This window comes from Gopherus evgoodei, chromosome 2 (assembly GCF_007399415.2).
Source record: "Gopherus evgoodei ecotype Sinaloan lineage chromosome 2, rGopEvg1_v1.p, whole genome shotgun sequence".
In the NCBI taxonomy this organism is placed as follows: domain Eukaryota; kingdom Metazoa; phylum Chordata; order Testudines; family Testudinidae; genus Gopherus; species Gopherus evgoodei.
The window spans coordinates 125,597,634-125,622,916 of NC_044323.1; the positions used below are offsets into that span (position 1 = coordinate 125,597,634).

Genomic DNA, 25,283 nt, shown 5'->3' on the forward strand with positions numbered 1-25,283 from the left:
CTGTAAATATGTGTATGGGCATAAAGTGGTCTATTAGAAATTGAGAAAAGGAGAAAAATTACGAAATAAGGAGACATTAACAGTAATTTAAAGAGAAATACTGATGGTGCTACTGTCTAACAATAAAAATGTGCATACATTTGTTGATTTATAGTTAGGATGAATACATATTCTTCAACTTTATAAAAAGCATTATCAGTTTCCTGAGGTGCCATTGGAAGTGTTTTCGTAGGGCTAGGTTCCTTCCTTCTTTCTCCTTCCTAGCACTCTTTTGATCAGATGATAGAATGCTACCATAGGTATGAATATACAAGGGAGGACTACCAACAGCACACAAATGGCCAGTATCCAAGCTGGATAGTCTTTCTCCTCCTTCATGGGAAAATCTTTCTATAGAGATAAAAATAAATATAAACAATAACTGAAAGATATAATTACTTATGGCATCAATTTACATATATGGAAAAATAAGAATAAATAATAAGAATAAGAACAAAAATAAGATAAGAAGAATTATGCTAGAAATAAAAACAGGGCACCAGTGACACTGTTACTGTACTTGTTCTTCCAAAATGAAACATAAAGGGGTTTTAATGTATACATTTTACTGTAAATAAATATTTAAACATACAGATTGGCATACTTGAAAAAAGAACATATAGAATAAGTTTAGAACAGTTATAGAATCAGATAAAACCAATTTAAAAAACAGAAAAATTAAGTTAATATTGAACTTAATCCCATAATTTTCTAACTTCATAGATCGAATAATTGGTTTTTTTCCCCTTCAATTTTGGCATTTTCAGTTGTGATTTTCGGTCACAATTTGTCCTTGGCTCTTGTGTGGGTTCGAGAACCCTTCCATCACCTTTGCATGAGGCTTACAAGAAGCAAGCAGCAGGCTACCAGGGGGACAAAAGGGACATTTCCCTCCCCACCACAAATGAGCTTCAAAGAGTTCCAAATTATTGTCAGAAAAGCCAAAATATGTACAGAGTTATTCAGTATGAAGCACTGGAATAGCAGCAGACTGATGAGTCTTCATCCTTTATATAAATTATAAATCATAGCAAAATACTCACACAGTCACCAAATTTTACCTTTTTAAACTCTTACAGTCCAAGATTTTCCAGGGGTCCAACTGTCCCTTGAATTCCTGGAAGATTTTTGTTTGTTTGTTTGTTTGTTTAAATAGCTACATCCAGGGATCCCAAAATACTCACTCTGTCCCCATAATGGAACACTAGAACTGGCCCTGCTGAGAAATATCTTCTCAAATGGGACAAAGAAGAAGCAGGGCTAAAGCCCTGCCCACTGCTCAGGACAGATTAGCTAAAGCCCTGGAGGGGTTTAGCTTTCCTCTGCAGCGTGGGGCACAGGTCACTTCCTGGAAGGTTCTCTGAATCTTGAAGTCTTTAAACCATGATTTGAGGACTTCAGTGGCTCAGACACAGGTTCGATAAAGGAGTGGGTGAGTGAGATTCTGTGGCCTGCATTGTGCAGGAGGTCAGACTAGATGATCATAATGATCCCTTCTGACTTTAAAGTCTATGATTCTATAATGCTATGATTCAGTGCTAAAGAACAGTGTTATCTGTCATGTCTCTCTGTAGAATGGGGAGCTCAGGGAAGCACAATCCTTCTAGGAAGTACTGCTGAGGTAATATGGGTCTATACTACCCCCCCTTTCTAAGGCCTTATCAAGGTTGGAGGACTAAGTTGATTGTAAATGAACCAACTGTTTTGGACGATTTGTAACACGAATGGTTCAGAGTGTCCATCCTACCCATGCTGAGTTTTGTTAAAAGACAGCTTCACTTTTGCTCTTTCTCCACACTTGCACTCAGTTGCAATGTCTTCTTGGTAACTATCGCACAGTACCTGCTACAGCTGCAGATGCTCTGCAGTCTGAAGGATTTTCTGCAGGCAGTGTGGGATACATCTTGGAGCATATGGAACCCCTTGTGGAAGGAGTTATCAAACTTTCACTATCTCCTGGGAAACTCCCATAATTCTCATCCAGAACTTGCTTGATGTTAGCACAATTACTAGGCTGTTTTGTAATATGGAGCCCAGGTGGAATGTTCTGTTGTCTTCTTTGCCAAAGAAGAAACATTTGTGCTGGAGCTTTTGAGGCATCTTCAGTGAGGCTGTTGTGAATATTCTGGAGATTCCTGTAGAGAGTCTTTGGCCAATATAAACAGTGCATGCACTTCAATGGGGAAGGTTCTTGCAAGCAGTGCCTGCAAAGTTCATGGCTGCAAGCCATACAGCAAGATGCAGTGTACATTGTGGAATCCTTTTGGAACTAGACTACAGCTACAGTTTGGTGGGACCACATAGTTCTCAACACCTGGGGTAACTGGCAATGGCTGTAGCACTTCATTTTGAGGAAAGTGACATTCCTGGAATGGTTTGCTGAGCTGGTCCTGACCCTGCAGTGGCAGGCAAATATCTAGGTTAAGTGTTTCCTGCCCTTTTTTGAACACAGAAAAGTAAATGGCAGTTGCCCTGTGGAAGCTGGCCATACCAGATTGCTATTAGTCAGTGGAGAAGAAGCATAAAGTTAGGAAGGCAATGTGGCTTAGTGGACAGAGCACTACAGTGGGCCTTAAAGGACTTGGGTTCTATTCCTTGTCCTTCTGCTGTATAACTTTGGGCAAGTCATAGCCCTTCTGGGTTCTCAGTTTTCCCCTCTAAAGTGAGAATAACAATACTGACATCCTTTATAAAGTGCTTTGAGATCTACATATGAAAAACACCATGTTCAAGATATGTAGTATTATTTAATCCACCATGGAGATGTGCAAGAAAAACCATCATGTTTTTCAGTGTCATGTGATCAAGGTGGCCAATGTTCCACTACTTAATGAGGGACTAGAGCAGTCTTCCCAAACCATACCAGAATAATTGTGTATCCAGGTGCCCACTCTATATCTTCCATGTCAAGCCAAAGACTACATTAAAAGATGGGGTATAGCTATTTGATGATACAGACCTTAGTAGATCCAAGGACTTGTAGATCAGATGGCCTGGAAAAATGTATGATGTGAGAATTTCTAAGAATTTAGTACTCTTTTAGAGAGAGTCAAATAGAAATCTTTGTAATAATCTTGGGACCAATTGTGATATTGGGGGCCCTGCATAGCCATTGCTACCCTGGATTATGGGACTTTATACTGAAAATGTGCACCCAAAGCAAATAAGATGATTCAACTGAGCAGATGCCGGGTGTCAACTGAATGTGTTTTGGGGGGATGGTAGGCCAGCTGGAGATGACTTTTGACTTGCAATTACTCTTTTGCATATTTGTTTTCTCTCTAATTTCTAATATTTTACAGATCCAGACTAACACGGCTACCCTCTGATAACAAAGACTGTGAATGGCTTGCCAATTACAGAACCAGTTTCTCCTCTCTTGGTTTTCACACCCCAACTGCTAGAACAGGGCCTCATCCTCCCTGATTGAACTGACCTCGTTATCTCTAGCTTGCTTGCTAGCACACATATATATACCTGCCCCTGGATATTTCCATTACATGCATCTGAGGAAGTGGGTATTCACCCACGAAAGCTCATGCTCCAAAATGTCTGTTAGTCTATAAGGTGCCACAGGATTCTTTGCTGCTTTTACAGATCCAGACTAACACGGCTACCCTCTGATACTCTCTAATTTCTGCATTTTGCACAATGTATGTGAAAATAAAGGTATTTAAGAAGAATGAAATGTGCACTTTGCACAAAAGGACTTGAGAGTAGAGCTGGACAGATAATTGATTTTCAGTTCAGCCAGCAAACTGAAAAATCAGAAGTATTTAGTTTGGGTCTGAAAATGTGTGGAATTTGTCAGCAAGTTGGAAAAGTCCAGTCAGCTTCAGAAATGTGTATGTGTGTTCCCCTCACCACCTTTAGATCACTTGCCTTGGGATAAGGGAGACCCAGTGTTTGAATCCCTATGCTGAATCATAGAATATTAGGGTTAGAAGGGATCTCAGGAGGTCATCTAGTCCAACCCTTTGCTTGAAGCAGGACCAATCCCCAGATTTTTACCCCAGTTCCCCAAATGGCTCCCTCAAAGATTGCACTCACAATGCTGGGTTTAGCAGAGTAATGCTCAAACCACTGAGCTATCCCTCCCCCCAAAGTAGGAACATGAACTCATTGCTCTCTCCTCTGAAGTGAGCATCATAACCACCAGGCTATCGACTCTTGGGGGTTGGATTGCTCTCAGTTGCTACTGTTGAAGCTGTTCCATATAAATACTTAAATACTCATTGGGCCAAAATGAAAGACAAATTGACTTTTTAGCCTGGTGATTAGGAAGGTAGGAGATATAAATTCAAATGCCGCCTCTGAATCAGGCAGAGAGAAGATTTGAATTATATCTACCACCCAGGTGAGTGCCTTAATTTTGAAGTATCAGGAGATAGGAGAAGATTGTAACAATCATTTTTTGAAAGTAAATGGATTAAAAATATTGGACGACATACATATTTAGGATTCCAGGCTCCATAGCTTGGTTGCTTCTGTGTCTGAAGGGTAACAAAGGCAATAAAGACTGTAAGCATCAGCAGAGGGCTAATAATTCTCCATGACACCTGCCAGTAGAAGTTTGGTTGTCGTCCTGTCATCCATTTCACATCATCACTGAACCTATGAGCCAAATAATGTTTACAATTATTTTTAGATTTATACAATTTTTTTTTTACATTTTTATTGAGGAGTATATTATATATTTTATGAGGAGTATATTAAGACATACACACTGCCACCTTATGTCCTTACCCTGGATTTTAATTAATAACAAAAACCTTTAAGTTATAATTAAGAGGCCAGATCCTCAGCTTGTGCTTTCCACACTTTTTAATTATGAAGAGCTAGCCGTGTTAGTCTGTATTCACAAAAACAAGAAGGAGTCCGATGGCACCATAAAGACTAACAGATTTATTTGGGCATAAGCTTTCGTGGTGCCATAGGATTCCTTGATACTTTTTAATGTTTGAATTGTTCTGTAAATCTGCTCAGTGGTATGTGTGCGCATGTATTGCTCTTAGAAACCTTAGGCCTGATGCTCAGATGGAGTCAATGGATACGACTGTATTTACATCAGCTGAGGATTAAACTACTCCCCAACTAATATAGCACACACAGATCTTAAAAAGAAAATCTTAGTGACCATCCTCTTATCTGTGCCCTTGAATTGGCGTTACGATGACCATGGCTGAGCCAGCTTGGATATGAGGAAAAACTCTTTTACTAAGAGGGTGGTGAAACACTGGAATGGGTTACCTAGGGAGATGGTGGCATCTCCTTCCATAGAGGTTTTTAAGGTCATGCCTGACAAAGCTCTGGCTGGGATGATTTAGTCGGGGATTGATCCTGCTTTGAGCAGGGGGTTGGACAAAATGACCTCCTGAGGTCCCTTCTAACCCTGATCTTATATGATTCCACTGAAATCAGGGTCAAATCTTTGACATTACTGGGAGCTGGCCTGAACTTTCATATGCATTTTAAACATGATAAATATGAACAATATAACTGCATGTATAGTTGTGTAGTATCAAGTTTGATGTTTTTTATTACATGAACAGTTTGTTTTCATGTATAGGACAGATTTATAATCTGGAGTGAGAATTATGTTTATTCTATGTTCAAATAGTGGCTTTGTCTCCAATTATATTAGTCTAATTAGAGAGAGTTGGAATTATTTTGCTCATTAGAAAATCTGTTTGGATATGTTTATACTCTATGGGTTCTAGGGGCCAGATTAGATGAACAGATTGATGAAATTCAAATACTACTGAATCAAATATATTTTATGGATAGTATATTTATGTAAGGCCAGACTTTTTCCAGCCTCCGTATGAATAATATTAAAATATTTTAATGTAGCTAGCTTAGCGGAAGCTATCTACTGAATGCTTAAGGTTCGTTTAGACTGTGTAGTGATTGTGAGTGTTGATGCAAGGGGCACAGTTAAGTTTGCCTAGGTGTCAGTCATTGGCATTTTTTTTTCCTACTTAATTGTGTACTTGAGAGATGGAAAGGTGTTTGGTGACAGAGAGATCTGATTATTAAGGTTGGTGTTAAATTGTTTAGGAAACCTTACCTTTTGATTTGCAATTTTAAATTTTTAAATTGATTACAAAATGTTTAATGATATGTCTTCTCAATTAGCAGCTTCCATAGTAATTGAACAACTTTTTATTTAAATTCCTATTTTAAAAATGTTTTAATTGAAGTTTCTGTTAAAATTAAAATGGGAAGTGATATCTATAATGCCTGCAAAACCTCTATTCTACATAGATGCTATGTGCCCTATATTTAAGACTACATTTGAGTCATGAGTATTTTTAGTAAAAGTCATGGACAGGTCACAGGCAGTAAACAAAAATTCATGGCCCGTGACCTGTCCATGACTTGTACTGTATACCCCTGACTAAGGCTTGCAGAGCTAGCAGCCCTGGGGGCCACTGTGGGTGCTCGGGGAGGGGCGACTCGCGGGTGCCAGGGGTGCTCGGGGGAGAGCGGCCCAGGAGGTGCCAGGGGGTGGGGTTGGCAGGGCTGGCAGGCTCCCTACTTGGCTTCTCATGGCTCCCCAGAAGTGGTGACTTGTCTGTCCCTCAGCACCTAGCTCTGCATGCTGCCTGGACCCAAACACCGGATCTGCAGTTCCCATTGGCCAGGAACCACGGCCAGTGGGAGCTGCGGGGGTAGTGCCCTGTGGTCAGAGGCAGCGCGCAGAGCTAGGAGCTGAGGGAGGGACATACTGCCACTTCTGGGGAGCTCCCCAAGGTAAGCACCACCCAGAGCCCTCACCCCCTCCTGCGCCCCAGCCCTGAGCCCCCTCCCACACCCAAACTCCTGCTGCTGCTTTAGCGGTGGGGCACTGACCCAAGACTGTCTGAGCTGCTCAAGTGGCCCCAGGCCAGCTGCACCAGCCCGCTGCAGAAGTCCTGAATGTCCCAGAAAGTCATGGAATCCATGACTCCCATGACCTCCCTGACAGATTTGCGGCCTTACCTATATTCCATACAAAACTGATAAAAGAATAAGAAGTTGGTAAAGTGAGGTACTCAAAAATAAAAATAAAGTGTCAAGATTAAGAGTAGTAGTTTTAACCAGACTATTAACAAAATTAAATACATTTTAAAGAATTAAAACAAGAATAATTTGTAAAGTTACTGGGCTCCGTTTTTTGCACTTCATTTCTTGGATTCTCTGATTTCCTTAGCTGTTAAAATATACAAGGACTAAATCTTGGAGTTTTGATATCTGACAATTACCTAGTGGCCTTTGCAGAATTCTATTCCTTGGTAAAATGCAAGGAGAAAGTATAACTGTTTTTAAATATAGACAAATATAGACAAATATAAAGAAAAAGTTAAGCACATAAGTTTTAATCAAAGGATTAATGTCAGGCCATAAGGGAATTAAGCATATATATATATGCCAACACAAAAACAAATATCTTGATATGAAGATTTTTTCCTGATATATGCACAAATTTAGACAGAGACAGATGACAGTGAAAGGCATGTCAGGCAAGGTGAACAAACAATAGATGAAAAAAGATGTGGATAGATAAGTTTGCTTGTTTCTTGAAGGAGGCTGTGAAGAGAAGAGTGTGGGAAAAGGATTCCACATGTAGGGAGAATCCACATTTGCAGCCCATCTGGGTGTTACACTGGGGACAGTATTTGGTGCTTACTGTAAAGTTCTGAAAAATTTACAATAAATGGAAACATACAATAATATATTTTTTTTAAAAACTCATTTATAACAACATGAAGGTATTCCCTGTCTACAAGGCAGTCAGGTTCACCTGGAACAGTAAATCACTTGACTTTTGACCTTTGGACCTCATTTAGACTTGGATCCATTCATTGCCCCATAACCAGGAAGCACCCTCCATTTATTTAATATATATCTGTTTTACAAGTACAACCCCAGATAGGAAGCATATGAAATTAGCCACATTCACAGCAATAGTGAAAAGCACTGTCGAAATCAGTAAAGTTATAATATATTACTATTTCATCTCTGATATTCACAGAGTTATAGAAATATATGTATTTTACAATAAATGAAAAAAATAGGGCAGTCAAATGAGTAAAATATCACAATTATTCATGAGATTAAAAAACATTGTAATTAATCTCAGTTTTAATCACACTCTTAAACAGAAATAGAATGCCATTTTAAATTTATTATAAATATTTTTGGATATTTTTCTACATTTTCAAATATATTGATTTCAATTACAACACAGAATACAAAGTGTACAGTGCTCACTTTATATTTTTATTACAAATATTTGCACTGTAAAATAGATAAAATACATAGTATTTTTCAATTCATCTCATACATGTACTGAAGCGCAATCTCTTTATTGTGAAAGTGCAACTTACAAATGCAGACATTTCTTTTACATAACTGCCATCAAAAACAAAACAATGTAAAACTTTGCAGCCTACAAATCCACTCAGTCCTACTTCTAGTTTAGTCAATCACTAAGCCAAACAAGTTTGTTTACATTTATGGGAGATAATGTTGCCCACTTCTTATTTACAGTGTCACCTGAAAGTGAGAACAGGCAGGTTCTGCTTGATAACAATCCAAAGCAGTGAGGACCAATGCACCTTAATTTTCATCATCTGAGTCAGATGCCACCAGTAGAAGGTTGATTTTCCGTTTTGGTGGTTCAGGTTCTGTAGTTACAAGAGCAACACTCCAATGCAAAAAGACTTCTGACAGCATGTTCCACACCTCATCCCTCTCAGATTTTGGAAGGCACTTCAGATTCTTAAACCTTGAGTCGAGCGCTATAGCTATCTTTAGAAATCTCATATTGGTACAGTACCTTCTTTGTGTTTTTTTGTCAAATCTGCAGTGAAAGTGTTCTTAAATAAAACAACATATGCTGGGTCATGATCTGAGACTGTCATAACACAAAATATATGGCAGAATGCGGGTAAAACCATAGAGCAGGAGACATACAATTCTCCCCTGAGGAGTTCAGTCACAAAATGTAAACAAATGTAAGCCATTTGCCCCATTTGTATTTGTCTTAGCAATCGTCTGAACAAGCAGTAGGACTGAGTGGACTTGTAGGCACTAAAGTTTTACATTGTTTTGTTTCTGAGTGCAGTTATATTAAAAAAAATTCTACATGTGTAAATTTCACTTTCGCGATAGAGATTGCATTACAGGACTTGTAGGAGGTGAATTGAAAAAGACTATTTCTAATGTTTATCTTTTTTACACTGCAAATATTTGTAATAAAATAATATAAAGTGATCACTGAACACTTTGTATTCCGTATTGTAATTTAAATAAATATACTTGAAAATGTAGAAATGTAGAAAACAAATTTAAATGAGTATTCTATTATTGTTTAACAGTAGGATTAAAACTGCTATTAATCACAACTAATTTTTTTAATCTAGTTAATTTGTTTTGCATTAATCGCTTGAGTTAACTGTGATTAATTGACAGTCCTAAAAAAAAAATCCAAACTTATTCCCAGTTTACCTTTTAATTCCATAAACATAGACAACACCAGTCACTTCAAAGAAAGCGATGATTAGCAAAGGCAAGGAACCTGCATAACTGTCAAAAACTTCAAGCCAGTAACTGCCAGACCTCAGGGTAAAACATAGAGCTGTCACAAAGGAGACCAGGCATATTACACCTAAATAAAAAAAATATTTCTGTTAATAAAGAATACATGGTGGGTACTCTATTCAGATATGGTTAATATTTTTGCTCTCATTTTAACACTTTTAGCCAACAAACTTGTGTATAGAGCTATAACTTGCTCTCTTAGTGTAAGCAACAATTAAATTCAAAGTACTACATTGTTTGGGGAATTAACACACAGGCCAAATTCTCCCTGGCATTTTGGCCAAGAGATGCTGTACTGTGGTGCAAAGCAGCCATAAAGCTGGAGTAACTGGCCACAGGAAAATTAATATAGTGCAGGAGGATCCTCTAGAGTGTAGAGCAGGTGTGGCAGTTTTTTGTCAGAGCCTCCAGCTGCCTGTGGCCAATGTGAGAGGTGTGGCTAGGGCTTTTCTGCAGTCTGGTAATCGCTGACTCCTGTAATGACCATTTGGGGCAAATGGCTTCCAGCATAATTTAGAGTGGCCTTCAATTGCCCTAATTTATACTGCGGAACTGGTCCCAAAACTACTCAGGATTGTGGACTCTTGAGTCCCTAGACTCCTGAAATTAAGCTCTGAATGGAAGATCTCAGCCTGTATGCCACTGTAGCACAGTGTATACATAAGGGTAAGGGCTCACTGTGCATTAGCTAGAGGTCAAGGAGTAGTATTGGGCCAGAGAAGAAAAGAAGTAGTTCCACTTTAATGTTATTTTTATCTGGAAAGGGGAAAAAGCTTTTGAAATATGGGTGTGGTAAGACAAGGATGGTCACAAATGCTCTTTTTAGTAGTGCAAATGTCAAATCATACTCCCATGACCACTGAAATGGTCTTCTCACACAACCTATGCAGAACTCATCAATGGAACTTCAGTGCAGATGCTTACCAAACTCCTTAAATCTACTGGTCTCTGGAGAATTTTCCAGTTCTGTATTGCCTCATTTTTCTTTCTGTCAGTCGAAATCCTGCATTGTGGTAATCTCTGATTCCTGTAAAGACTCCTTGGGGCAAAATCGCCTTTTCACTAATTGTGTGCCCAGAGTAATTTTTTTAATAGCTCACATTTCCTTGGGTTCATTTTCAGATCAGCACCCTTATTCTTACTGCAGACCTTTTGTAAATGTATCAGTTCTTGCTCAAATTTTTATCATGAACTAGGATCCAAGTGTAATAGTCTTAGAGAGAGATGGAATGCAATACTCTCTCCAAAAGCTTCAGCGGTGGCAAGAACATTGCATAAACCCACAGCTACTACTTTAAATTGCCACAGGCCTTGTTCTGCTGTGAAAGCAGTCTTTCCTCTGTCCTTTGGATCCATTTCCAGTTGCCAGTAATCATTTTTAAACTCCAGTGAGGAAAACCAAACAGAACCTGCTACAGCACCAATGCCCAGTTCCCTGGAGCAATTCTGCTTCACTAATTGGCTCTCATTGGAGAGATTAAGGTAGAGAACACTCTTATTCTGCTTGCTTCCACAAAAGGAAACTACATATGAAAACTAACAATACCACAAGCATTTTTTGAAAGATGGAACAGTGCTCTTAAGCTAAGAAAAAAATGTGAAGGACTACGTAACATCATCATCTGGCAACTTCTGCCATAACAACACAATCTGATCTATATATTGTGTCTCCTATAAAAAGACTTGATAAAGCAGTTGAACTCACAATTGTAATATCTTCATTTACATTTTGAAGTGGCTATGAGCAAATATTGCAAGCTAACTCCCCATAAAATGTTTACAAACTCATGAACTCTTAATAGTTTAATAAAGAGCCTAGCTTCTGTAAACAAAATGAAGAAAGTCACTATAAACAACCTGCTCACCTGATAGAACTTCCTTAGGTACAGATTTAGATACAACATGAAGCTCCAAGAGAGGAGTCAAAATTCCCTCAATGTTTCCAAACATAGAAGAAAGACCTAAGCTGAACAGCATTACAAAAAACAGAACAGCCCAGCCCTGTGAGCCAGGCATCAGAATAATTGCTTCAGTGAAAACAATAAAGGCAAGGCCAGTTCCAGATGCACTCTGCAGAATTCAAAAACAGATAGCACATTTCGATTAATAAGATTTATTTTTCAAACATATAGCATTATAATGCACATGCAGAACTTGTTCATTCAAATTCTAAACTCCAAGGTAAAGATTCTGGACTGTATGTTTTTCTAAACAAGATGCTCTAATTCAGGGATTGGCAACCTTCAGCACGCAGCCCACCAGGGGTGGGCCAGGACAGTTTGTTTACCTGCTGCCTGTTGCAGGAAGCGGTGCAGGCCAAAGGATATGCTGGCCACTGCTTCCCACAGCCCCCATTGGCCTAGAAAGGTGAACCATGGCCAATGGGAGCTGCGGTCAGCCAAACCTGCAGATGGGGCAGGTAAACAAACTGGCCCGACCTGCCAGGGGTCTTACCCTGGCAAACCATGTGCCGAAGGCTGCCGATGCCTGCTCTAGTTTCAAGCTATTGGACCTGAAGCAGGAATTAATTTAGGGAAGTCCTATGGCCTGTGTTATAAAGGAGGTGAGACTTAGATGATCCCTTCTGGCATTAAAAATCTAAGAATCTATTAATTTTAAGAAAATGAGTTTGTAAATTAGGCTCCTAAATAAATTATCTGTTTTTCAGAAGTGTTAAGTACTGATGTCAGTGGGAACTGCTAGCTATTAAGCATTTTTGCAGTGTGACAGACCCAAACCAATGGGGTACAGGAGTCTGGTAGAGGGCAAATATACTGGTCACTGGGTAAGTAGTTTTCTGTTCCCTGAGTGACCAGAGCAGGGGCTGCACTAGAGTAATCAGGAACTTGCTAGAACCAATTAAGGCAGACAGGCTGAGTAGAACACCTGCAGCCAATCAAGGCAGGCTAATCAGGGCACTTGGGTTTAAAAAGGAGCTCACTCCAGTCAGGTGGGAGGAAGCCAGAGGAGAGGAAGTGTTTGTGAGGAGCTGTGAGCAAGAGGTGCAAGGAGCTGAGAGTGAGAGGGTGTGCTACTGGAGGACTAAGGAGTGCCAGCATTGTCAGACACCAGGAAGAAGGTCCTGTGGTGAGGATAAAGAAAGTGTTTGGAGGAGGCCATGGGGAAGTAGCCCAGGGAGTTGTAGCTGTCATGCAGCTGTTACAGGAGGTACTACAGACAGCTGCAATCCACAGGGTCCTGGGCTGGAACCCAGAGTAGAGGGCAGGCCCGGGTTCCCCCTAAACCTCGCAACTCCTAATCAGACACAGGAGGAGTTGACCCACACTGTGGGGAAGATCACTGAGGTGAGCAAATCTGCCAATAAGCGCAGGACCCACCAAGGTAGAGGAGGAACTTTGTCACAGCAAATCAATGCACTTATTTAGGTGCCTAAATATGTATTTAGGGGTATAGCGTAAGATTCATTTAAAAAAAAATTCTTGGTCCAAATATATTTCCTGTGCTATGCAAATAAGCCAAATTAGGATGAATCATGTGTCCATGGTAGCTTCCAGATGGGAAAAACTTGGTGCAGTTTAAAAAATTGTGTTATGGTGTACATTGATAGAAGAATTCTTGGAATGTTAAGCCAGAGAACTTTGAGCTCAAAATTTTTATAACAATAGTGATGCCTGAAAGTAGAAACAAAAGCAATACGGTTGGTTTGGTAGGTATCCCATGTTCTTTTTAGCAATGTTTTGCAAGTACAATGGAACATATATGTTGGGAAGATGAAAAGTATCATGGTCCATAACATTTTTGGGCAAGGGTTATTTTGTAGCATGCAAGCATGATACCTGCTCAAGAAATTCTTGAAGGTCACAACTTCTCAATTTGAGACTAGCGATTTTTTTTGGATGGGTTGTATTCAGGAGTCCAAACCAGATTGTATAGTTGTCTCTCATGATGCTTTGGTCTGGAAGATCAAATTCATTGATGATACCAATAATGTTCCTGCCAGAGAAAGCATGCTTCAACATTTTTCCTTAATGTATAATAAGAATTTGTTTTGATATCTTTAGATTATAGCTACAGAAGCTTTTGCAGGGACCCATTATCTATTTTTCACTCACTTAGCTATAGTAAGTACTGTATATATTTATTAAAATATTAATAGAGAATTGCATTCAATTATATACAGTGTTCATAATAGAAACAAAAATGTTAAATGGGGGTATTGCTGTCAAAATAATTACGGGGAGAATATTTGGAGAACTAAGTATTACAATATGGCTTATAGTTTCAAATACAAACTCCACCTTCAGACTGTCTGTGCAGACAGAATACATACAGCAGGGCTTTGTAAAAACATGTTCATATTATTGCTACCTTGTCCTCTCTCCCTCCCGCATCCACTTGTTGTCTGAGCCACTTGTGTTTTGTAAGACAGAGTTCTTTGGGGCAGGAAATGTCATTTTACTATATAGTTGTATAGCACCTAACACAACTTAGCACTGATCCCTGACTGGGGCCTTCAGGCACAACTGTAATACAAATAAATAATAATAATGAATAAGTATTTTAGTATTTGTTGTACATGTTATTAATGCCTCCTCTGATAATTATTGATAATGACCTTTTAATGTGCATTTGCCATAAAAATGTTTATATCAGGTTTCCTATTATAACTTGTTCTCCTTCAATACAAATGTGTTCTCTGAATATAAGTTTCTGCTGTAGTGTGTTATCTATTTAGACTGCACTGTAGCATCTGAAAACCCAAGTGTCCTACCTGTCCAGGCAGTCCCAGTAACGAGTGGTTGCCTTAAACCCCAAAATAGAAAAAACTGGGATGGAGGCATACAGTGATGTCATACTATTTACAATTGCTATTGTCACAGCATCCTTCTCACAGTCATTTCTAGAAAGAGAACACATACAAATTAATTTACACAACATGACAGGGTTTATTCAACATATATATTTTAGCAAAATATTTAGTTTTTAGTCACTAGTCTACAATTTAATTCATGGACCTAGACTGTGGACTGTTTATCCATATATATATATATAGGGTTGTCAAACGATTAAAAAATTAATTGCTTGATTAATTGCACTGTTAAACAATAATAGAATACCATTTATTTAAATATTTTTGATGTTTTCTACATTTTCAAGTATATTGATTTCAATTGCAACACAGAATACAAAGTGTACAGGGCTCACTTTATATTTTTATTACAAATATTTGCACTATAAAAAAACAAAAAAATAGTGCAATCTCTTTATCATGAAAGTTAAACATACAAATGTGGAATTATGTAAAAAAACCCTGCATTTAGAAATAAAGTAATGTAAAACTTTAGTGCCTACAAGTCCACTCAGTCCTATTTCTTGTTCAGCCAATCTCTCAGACAAACAAGTTTGTTTACATTTGCAGGAGATAATGCTGCCTGCTTCTTGATCACAATGTCATTTGAAAGTGAGAACAAGCATTCGCATAGCACTTTTGTAGCCAACATCGCAAGGTATTTACATGCCAGAGGTGCTAAGATTCATATGTCCCTTCAACCACCATTCCAGGGTACATGCGTCCATGCTGATGATAGGTTCTGCTTGATAACAATCCAAAGCAGTGCGGACTGATGCATGTTCATTTTCATCATCTGAATCAGATACCATTTGCAGAAGGTTGATTTTCTTTTTGGTCGTTCAGTTTGTGTCGTTTCCGCATTGGAGTATTGCTCTTTTAAGACTTCTGAAAGCATGCTCCATGCTGCGTCCTTCTCAGCTTTTGGAAGGCACTTCAGATTCTTCAGCCTTGGGCCAAATGCTGTAGCTATCTTTAGAAATCTCACATTGCTATCTTCTTTGCATTTTGTCAAATATGCAGCGAAAGTGTTCTTAAAATGAACATGTGCTGAGTCATCATCTGAGATTACTATAATGTGAAATATATTGCAGAATGTAGATAAAATAGAGCCAGAGACATACAGTTCTCCCCCAAGAAGTTCAGTCACAAATTTAATTGATGAATTATTTTTTTAACGAGCATCATCATCATGGAAGCATGTCCTCTGGAACGGTGGCCGAAGCATGAAGGAGCATATCAATGTTTAGCATATCTGGCAAGTGAATACTTAGAAATGCCAGTCACAAAAGTCCCATGCAAACACCTGTTCTCACTTTCTGGTGACATTGTAAATAAGTGGGCAGCATTATCTCCTGTAAATGTAAACAAACTTGTTTGTCTTAGAGATTGGCTGAACAAGAAGTAGGACTGAGTGGACTTCTAGGCTCTAAAATCTTGCATTGTTTTAAGTGCAATTATGTAACAAAAAAATCTACGACTGTAAGTTGCACTTTCATGATAAAGAGATTGCACTATAGTACTTACATGAGGTGAACTGAAAAATACTGTTTCTTTTGTTTATCATTTTTACAGTGCAAATATTTGTAATAAAAATAATATAAAGTGAGCAGTGTACATTTTGTATTCTGTATTGTAATTGAAATCAATATATTTGAAAATGTAGAAAAACATCCAAAAATATTTAATAAATTTCAATTGGTATTCTATTGTTTAACAATGTGATTAAAACTGTGATTAATCATGATTAATTTTTTAATCACAATTAAATTTTGAATTAATCACGTGAGTTAACTGTGATTAATCAACAGCCCTAATATATGTGTGTGTGTGTGTGTGTGTGTGTTTGTGTATATAATTTTACTCACAGGAAAATCACAAAATGTAAGTCCTGAAATGAAATTATGCTCAGTTTCAATACGAAATAATATTCATAATATTCTTGCAAATAGTGATATTTGGGAAATAGTCTTCTTTTTTCCCTTCAGGTTTAAAATGAGTAATTTTTTCTTTCTAATCTATTTAAAATACACATTTATAGTGTGAACATAGTTTAGCCATTGTAAGATCAAACTTTGATAAGATACTTTACAAGTATCACAAATAAATGCTGGTTTTGACAGTCAGAAGAATATGCAACAAATGGTTAATCTAATCTGTGAAAGTCGTAGCCAAACTTACTTTGGTGAGTTGTAGCTTGAGAATGCTATAAGTCCTCCAAAAGCCAAGGAGAGAGAGAAAAATATCTGGGTGGCTGCATCAAGCCATACACGGGGATTTTTGAGAATGTTCATCTGAAACAATTGCAATGAATATGAGTATTAGACTTGCTTTCAAACTTTCAGTTGTCTTTTTCTTTGTTCTCGTAGTTCATGAATTGTGGCCCTACTTAAGTGTGCTGAAAAATGAAAGTGAATGCCAAAATATACCAATAAAGCAGCATAATTTGGAGGCCCATTATGTGGGAATTCTGAAATTTGTTAACTTTTAAGATCTCACTCCAAAAACTAATTGTAGTATTGATCTATTTTATGATATAACAATTTTTCTGAATGACACTTTACATGGACATATTAAACTTTGGCTAATATTTTTTCCTGGAGGGCAGAGACTATTAAGAACATGGCCACAGCTCTGGACCATAACAAGGACTTGACAAATACTGAATCAAATGTGGCGGCATAAGGGGGATGGAGATGGGATGTTGTAGCTCCTCATCCCACTGCAAGGGGATGCTAACAGACAAAGTCTTCATATTACAACAAGAATTTTTTAAAATGTATGTTGGGAAAGGAATCTGAACACTGATATAAGTTCATTACTAGATGAAGATGCTAAAACTGTCAAATATAATAAATGTATGTACATATTTGTTCTGTATTTGGAAAAAGCTGAGTGATCTAATTATATCATACAATGATGATATACTTTTCTATTCCAGCAATAACTATGGAAGATGTTAAAGAGTATCTAGTGAAGTCAAACATTTTAAAATCAGAAAAGCCACATAACTTGCACTGTGGAGTTTTAAAACAGTTTGCCAGAGAACTCTTTGGCTCACTGGTGATAATTTTTAGTAGATCTTGGAATAGTAAGGAAGTTCCAGAAGGCAAGAAAACAAATGCTGTGTCAATATTTAAAAGGGCTCAGATCTATGCCTGATGCTAGTCAATATTTTCATCAATTATCTGAAAGTAAATGTAACATCACTGCTGGGTAAAATTTGGAGATAACACAAAGATTGGCAGGGTGGTAAATGATGATATGGCAACTATAAAAAGTGATCTGGGTCTTTTGGTAGGATGGGCCAATTGAAACAAAATGCATTTTAAGGCAGCCAGAGGCAAGCCCATGCACCTAAGATCAAAGAATGCAGGCCACACCTACAAAATGGAAGACTATATCCTGGAAATCAGAGATTTGAAAAGGATTTAGGAGTCACAATGGACAAGCAACTGTTATATTCAGATTCTTATACTGTGTTCATCCTAATATCTGACCACCTTTGTGCAGTATGTGTGACTAACATCTGCTAGATGTTTGTTTTCTCATCCTCAGAGCTGAATAGTGTGATAATGTGGCAAAAAGAGTGAGTGTATCCTTGGATGTATAAACAGAAGCACATTGGTGTCAACTAGCAAAGAGTTCACGGTTCTTTACAGGCAACTCCTGTCTCAGACTTGACAAACTCACTACACTTAATACACTGCTTTCATGGTATTTATCCATAAAGGCTAGCATGTGAGGTCTGTACTAAAAGCTTGTAGCATATCACTATTCACTTATAGCAGATGTATGTCTGGGTAATATTTAAGGAATAATGTAACTATATTGAAAAACTGTGCCCTTATAGTCTTTGCGTGAAAGTCAATCATTGGGGAATAATATATCAGAGATGGCCCATTCAAATAGGAGGTAGTTGTCATCTTTCCTTGGTTGATAAGGTAGTATCTACCTTTGCACCAACCCAGAAATCAATGGAAACCACCAAAGACAAACTATAAATAAGGCTGTGAGTCTTTCATGGAAGTCACCGATTCTGTGACGTTTTCTGGGACTTCCTGCAGACGCTGGTGCGGCTGACCCCAGGGCCACCCGAGCCCCTGGGGCAGCCCTGGGGCCAGCCACACCAGCCACTGTCCAACCCCCTCCCCTGGAGTGGAAGCAGCAGGGCCCCTAGGCTACCCCCTCCCCTGGAGCAGCAGTGTTGGGGCCCCTGGGAGTGGCCCTGGGCTGCCCCCGCCCAGCAGCAGTAGAGTCCATCAGAACACCCCTTCCCTTCAGAACACCTGCAGCACCTAAAATTTAATCAGGGTATTTATAGTACAAATCATGGACAGGTCACAGGCCATGCATTTTTGTTTATGGCCCATGGCCTGTCCATATTACTATAAATACCCATGACTAAATCTTAGCCTCATCTATAAACATTCAAAACCACTCAGAAGTGACAAGGAATTATATAACAGCAAGGGGACTATCTTGTCTTAATAAAGACAACAGACTCATTCAGTATATGTGGTGGTAGGGAAAGATACTCTGCATCCATTCACTATGGAAGTATCTTGATAAGCAGGGGTGCTTCATGGAAGACTGGCCCTAGCTCCTTGGAGCTGGCAAGCACTGTAAGAAACTGAACTTTGGGGTGACAATCTACTTTATTAGATAGTAAAAGTAGCTATTAATTGTACACTCTAGTACATGTTTTATGATTTTTGTGTGTGTAAGAAACATCACTCACACTTTTCTATTTTAATCTCTATTTTTTTCTTAAATAAATTTCCTTTTGTTTTACTGTAATTGAACTCAACTAGTATGTGTGATACAGAAGTGGTGATCTAAGGTAAAATGGGTAAACTTTGGTACATTTTCCTTTGGGAACAGAAGATCTGGGATTTCTATGGATAATCAGTGATCAGGGCTAGATACCACATGGGGACACTTCGAAGGGACTCAGGGCCTGGGGGTGCATCTATTTTCAACCTTCAAGGCAAAGGAAGGGCTGTTTGTGTTAGGGAGCTAACCATCAGCTGGCACAGGCAAGAATCCCTCTCACTGGAGGCAGGTGGTAACAAAGTGACTCAGCCCCACGTGGCTTGAGAAACATCACAATAGGTCTCTAATACAATATGATACAGATTGCTTGGTAAATAGGGTGCAATCAAATGTACATTTTAATAAAGCCAGATGCAAGGTTATACATCTAGGAAAGAAAGAATGTAGGCCATATTTACAAGATAGGGGACTGCATCCTATAAAAAAGTGACACAGAAAAGGACTTTGCTCATGTCAGTCTTGACTCTTATCAGTGCAGTGCTATTGTCAGGGGGATATAAGGTGATCTTTAGATGTATAAACAGGGGAATATTGAGCAGGAGTATTAAGATTATTACCATTGTATTTGGCACCAGTGAGACCCTCTATTGGAATAGAGTGACCGCTTCTTGTGTTAACATTTTTACAAGGATGTTGAAAAACTGGAGACAGTTCAGAGAGTAGACCTAAGAATGATTTAAGGAGTTCAATCTATTTATCAAAGAGAAGGTTAAGAGAGCACTTGATCTCAGTCTAGAAGTACCTTCATCAAGGATCGACATCCTATCCTGAAGGACGATCCCTCACTCTCACAAATCTTGGGAGACAGCCCAGCCCTCGCTTACAGACAGCCCCCTAACCTGAAGCAAATACTCACCAGCAACACTAATCCAGGAACCTATCCTTGCAACAAAGCCCGTTGCCAAATCTGTCCACATATCTATTCAAGAGACACCATCATAGGACCTAATCACATCAGCCACACCATCAGAGGCTCATTCACCTGCACATCTACCAACGTGATATATGCCATCATATGCCAGCAATGCCCCTCTGCCATGTAGATTGGCCAAACCAGTCTCTATGCAAAAGAATAAATGGACACAAATCAGACATCAAGAATTATAACATTCAAAAACCAGTCGGAGAACACTTCAACTGCCATGTTCACTCAATTACAGACCTAAAAGTCACAATTCTTCAACAAAAAAAACTTCAAAAACAGACTCCAATGAGAAACTGCAGAATTGGAATTAATTTGCAAACTGGACACCATTAAATTAGGCTTGAATAATAGCCTACTTTAATTGATTAGTCTCATTAGAGTTGGTATGGCAACACCCATTTTTTCATATTTTCTGATATATATATCTTCCTACTGTATTTTCCACTGCATGCATCTGATGAAGTGGCTTTAGCCCACAAAAGTTTATGCCCAAATATATTTGTTAGTCTTGTCACATTGACCCTTAAGGGAAGCTATAACCCAAAAAGAGCCCTGGTCTTGGTTTAGCACACAAAATTGCAATATGGGAGCTCTAGGTCCCAGGGGAACCTTGGGAATTGTAAGCTGTATCAAGACAGGATGAGAAGGAGTTCCAGGAAATATAAGGCACAACCTTCCTTCAGTACAGCGAGAGGCCAGGGAAACCCATACCTGTTAGGCTCCATTCAGAGGAAGAAGACATTAGAGATGAAGCAAGATCTGGAGTAGAAATATCCATTAAGAGTACTGGTGAAGGGCCAGGGAGCAGGCCTAAATGGGCAGGAACTCAAGAGGAGGATAAGATGTTTGAGACCTGAAAAGGAATCCAAAGAGGCAGGACAAATGACTATTGATATTACCCTTACATCAAGAAAGGTGATCCTGATCACAAGTGGTAAAGATTTAAACTTGTGGTGGAAGTAGCAGGTTAGGGCCTGGAAGGAGAGAATTGGTGTGAGCCAGAGGCTTGCTGTGCATACCTGCTTTTATTGAGGGGTCCCAGACCAGGGCTTCCTGAAAGAGAGGGACAAAGCCGCACTTCCAGTGTTGATAACTCTTGTGTTTCTTGTGAGTCACATGAGTTTGGCTGGTGCAGAAGCCAGTCTCGGATGATAGGAAAAGCTCCAGCCCTCTTGCAAATTTCAGCTCTGACTAGGGTGACCACCTTTTCAAAAGGCAAAAGCAGGACACGTGCAGACAGAGACTCTGCCCCCTGACCAAGACGGAATCTGGAGCCAGGCCATTGTAAGAGCCATCCAAGGAGTCTGGGCCTCTGTGGGGAGCCCTGGATCCTCCACTTGCCCTGGGTGAGGGGCTGGGGTGCCCAAGAGCAGTCTCCAACCTGTGTCCCCAACCCCCCAAGGGCAGGCAGAGGGTTCAGGGCACCCCATAGCGGCCAGGGCTCTCTGGGCATCTCTTACCATGGCCCAGCTCTCACTTCTGACCTGGCGAGGGGGTGGGGCTTGGGGTGAAGAGGAGAAGCAGGAGTGGGGCCTCCTGGGGGGAGAGGGGAGATAAGGCCCAGCTCACACCTCCTCCACCACCACTGTGATGAGACTGGTGCCAGTCCTGAGCCTTGGGCAGGCAGGGAGCAGCACCGCAAGGAATCCGGGACAAATGCTATCTGAGTCATTCAGTCCAGGACCAGGACTTGAACTCTGTATTTTGGGATTGTCCCACTCAATTGGGGATGGATGGTCACCCTACTCTGACTGTGGGAAATCCCCTTTTGACTGGCAGTTTTTCCCACTACCCCCCCGCTCCTGAGACATAGCAGCCAATCAGCGTTGGTGCAGCAAGGGCTCTCCCTCCTACCCACAGGAGTAGACACCTCTCTCACAGAGGGGAGGAGGGAGCAGAAAGAGCCCATGAGTTCAGGGAAGCTCTGCTCCCCTTTCTCCTCCTGCAACACCAGGTTTGGTAAAAGACTGATGGGGGGTGACGGGCCCTTGGAGTTGCCCGCCCCCAGGCTGGAAAGGAGAAGACGACCCTGCTGCAGCCCTCGCTAGCCTAGAAGAGAGGGATGAAGAGCCCCAGCAACTACAGAAGGAGCAGAGGTGAAGTTGGGTGGGGTGCAAAATTGATTGATGGGCAGATGAGTGAATGAGATATCATGCAGTAGGGGGTCAAAATCACTTTAATACATATGGGAGTGCTGGCAACACTAATTGTCTCACTCACCCAGTGTGTAAGCAGGAAGCATTGAATAGTCAAGAGACCTAAACAGAGTCATTATTTTTTTAGCTTTGGGGTTAGCAATACTGCACCCCTCGCTCCTCTGAATGAAGGTAGCAGGCAGAGGGAGAACATATGTTCCTGGAAGAAGATTATGGCTGGGGAGGGGAAAGGAATGTATTTTGTTTCTTCTGTACTTTTTGTTGCTCTAGAAAGGAAAGACTTTATGGTTTGGGTGGAAAGCTAAACTGCATCAGAATCACGCAACTACCCCAAATGAAGGGAAACTGAAGTACCATAGTAGAGACATGATTAAGGCATTGCCAAGTCCCTACAGTAAAAACTTAATAGATCCATCATAGGCCTACAGATGTGGTATACACAGAACTCTGAGGACTGGTCTACACTACCACTTAAGTCGCTGTAACTTACGTCACTCGGGTGTGAAAAAGACGTAAGTTACATCAATTTAAGCGCTGTCCACACCATGCTATGCTGGTGGGAGACACTCTCCTGCTGACATAGCTGCCATCTCTTGTGGAGGTGGAGTAATTATGCCGATGAGAGAACGCGCTCTCATAGCACCAGATGTAGTGTGGTAATACTCTCAATTAAGTCAATGGGAGTAGGACAGAGGGAGCAGCTGCAGGAGTAAACCTTTAATTTATATGAATTATATTTTAAAAGAATCAAGAACATATATTTATAAAATTAGTATTCAACACTTTCAACTTTGCTTTGAAAGCATAATTGAAATGTTAGATTCATTCATTTTAAAATCTGATTGTTCAATTTATAAACTAAGTATTTATAAAATATAGCATCTTACAAATCATATTTGAAACCATCTAGAAGGCAGTCTGGTATTTAATGCAATTTAATTCCCCTAGAAACTAACAAGGTGAAACCTCAAAAGTTGTTTCTATTATTTTCACCTTATAACCTGAGCTATATGTTATTTCCTTTTGGAGTATGTACAACTGCAGTCTAAGGTTTAATGTGCTTGTGACTGGGTGGACTAGGTCCTGATGCCCCCTGCCACATCCCACCCCAGAAAAGGACAGTAGAGCGGTCCCCCAAGCTGCCTAGAGTGGCTGTATGGGACGCAGTCAATCGGGACCCAGCAGGCTAGTGTAAGAAGCACTGCAGGGCCAGTATGAGTCCAGTCCCTTGCTTGGAAGAGAGTGGATGGCATCTCTGGCTGGCTGAGGGAACTACAGGACCTTGGACAGGGCAGTGCTGCTGAAAGCCAGGGACAGCAAGAAGGAGCTCTGAGTTGGCTGCTGGGACTTCATCAGGACAAGGCCCTGAGGTAAGGGTGAAGAATGTGCTGGAGCCATGGGGAAGTGGCCCAGGGAATTAGAGCAGCAGTATAGCTTAGATAAAGGGACATAGCACGTCTGCTATTTATTGGGACCTGGAGTAGAGGGTGGGCCTGGGTTCCCTCCTACCCCAGCCACTGGGAAAGTGGCCTGAACTTTGAGGCACCCCAGAAGGGGAACTGTAGTGGCCTAGCGGAAGCCAGAAAGGCCTTGAGAGGGTGAGGACACTGCCTCCAGGGAAGGAGGCCTGGGGCACCGCTCTATTCTGGAGAGGGACAACTTGAGAGAGATGTTACAGAGGGCTCCGAGAGAGGCCCCTGTTGGATATGCACCTCGGAAGACAGACTTGGCTGGAGGGCTGAGTCACTGAAGACACACCACAAACTGAGAGTATGCAGGCACACTCACTGAGACGGGGTGCTTGTGAGAGGTGAGTGCACCTTGTTACAATACTGTAATTATATTTTTATGTAAATAGAATTTGAAACCTTTTAGAAAATATTAAGAATTAGATACATCTTGCAGAACAAAATTTTATAATAGTTATTTTAGCTATTAAGACAGTGAAGGTCAATTCAATAGGTTTTTGTCCACCAAACTACTGATCTGAACAGATTTTCAAGACCTCTGTTAACCAATTTTATAAAGAAGCATTCTTATTTAGCTGTAGGAGAGATACTGAAGTGCCATTGTTCTCATACTCCTCTGCTGACATGAATTTAAAATACTTCGTGTAATATTTAAAGACCTAGTCCAAAACCCACTGATGTTTATAATCTTGGTTCTAGGATAGTTGGAACATCCCTGTAATGTAGTTTACCCTAAATTGCTAAACAGTACGCTCCACCTTAACGACATCTTAACAGTTTTTGCCTATGAGTGTCCTTTCTTTATAAAATAAAATTTCATACATGAATATTGAAGAAACAATGTCACCATGTGGTGGTTTAATGATTTGAAGATATGAAGTATCAACCTTAAATCACTTTCTTAATTTTAACTTTTATGGCTAGATTTACTGGTATGCTCTAGGTGCTTTACCTTACCATGGAGCAGCTCCAAGCATATAGATCAGTTAAAACTTGATTTTTCAACTGCCTTCTTAGCTAGAGCAGAAGAAAATAGCCAAAGTGTACACCAGTTTCACCCTCCCTTCTGTCCTCCAAAGTTCCCCTTCCTCTCACACCTCCCTGTATTACCCCATGCGCACCTCCTCCAAATTCACCCTTCTTCTTGGACCTCTTTATGTGACCCTGCATATACACACATACAGCCTAGGTACCCCCTCCTGGCCTACCTGTGGAGTAGATCTGATGCAATGGGTAGCTTTTGAAAAGATATTTAGGATTAATGGTCACTTTTTGCCATTTGTTTTTCATTTATTTATTAATTATTAATAAATCATTCCATTTATTTATTATATATGAGTTTATTTTTCACAAACTGCTGCCCCCTTTTCATTTTTCTCAATGGGGATTGAAGCCATAACTGCCCAGAGGGAAGATGGTGGCCCACTATGCTAGGAGGAGCCAGAGACACTGTGGGACAC

General features: G+C 40.0%; 1 protein-coding gene across 1 annotated transcript in view; it reads right to left on the minus strand.

Annotated features, from left to right (window-relative positions):
- Positions 1-234: 234 nt before the first annotated feature.
- LOC115644935 (sodium-dependent neutral amino acid transporter B(0)AT3-like) overlaps positions 235-25,283 on the minus strand; it is a 59,727-nt gene continuing 34,678 nt past the window's right edge. Inside the window, exons 6-12 of the mRNA XM_030549371.1 lie at positions 16,619-16,731; positions 14,360-14,488; positions 13,425-13,581; positions 11,493-11,697; positions 9,535-9,694; positions 4,491-4,653; positions 235-390 (exon numbers count right to left, since the gene is read on the minus strand). Coding sequence (XP_030405231.1) covers positions 235-390; positions 4,491-4,653; positions 9,535-9,694; positions 11,493-11,697; positions 13,425-13,581; positions 14,360-14,488; positions 16,619-16,731 — 1,083 coding nt within the window. The remainder of the gene's footprint in view (positions 391-4,490; positions 4,654-9,534; positions 9,695-11,492; positions 11,698-13,424; positions 13,582-14,359; positions 14,489-16,618; positions 16,732-25,283) is intronic.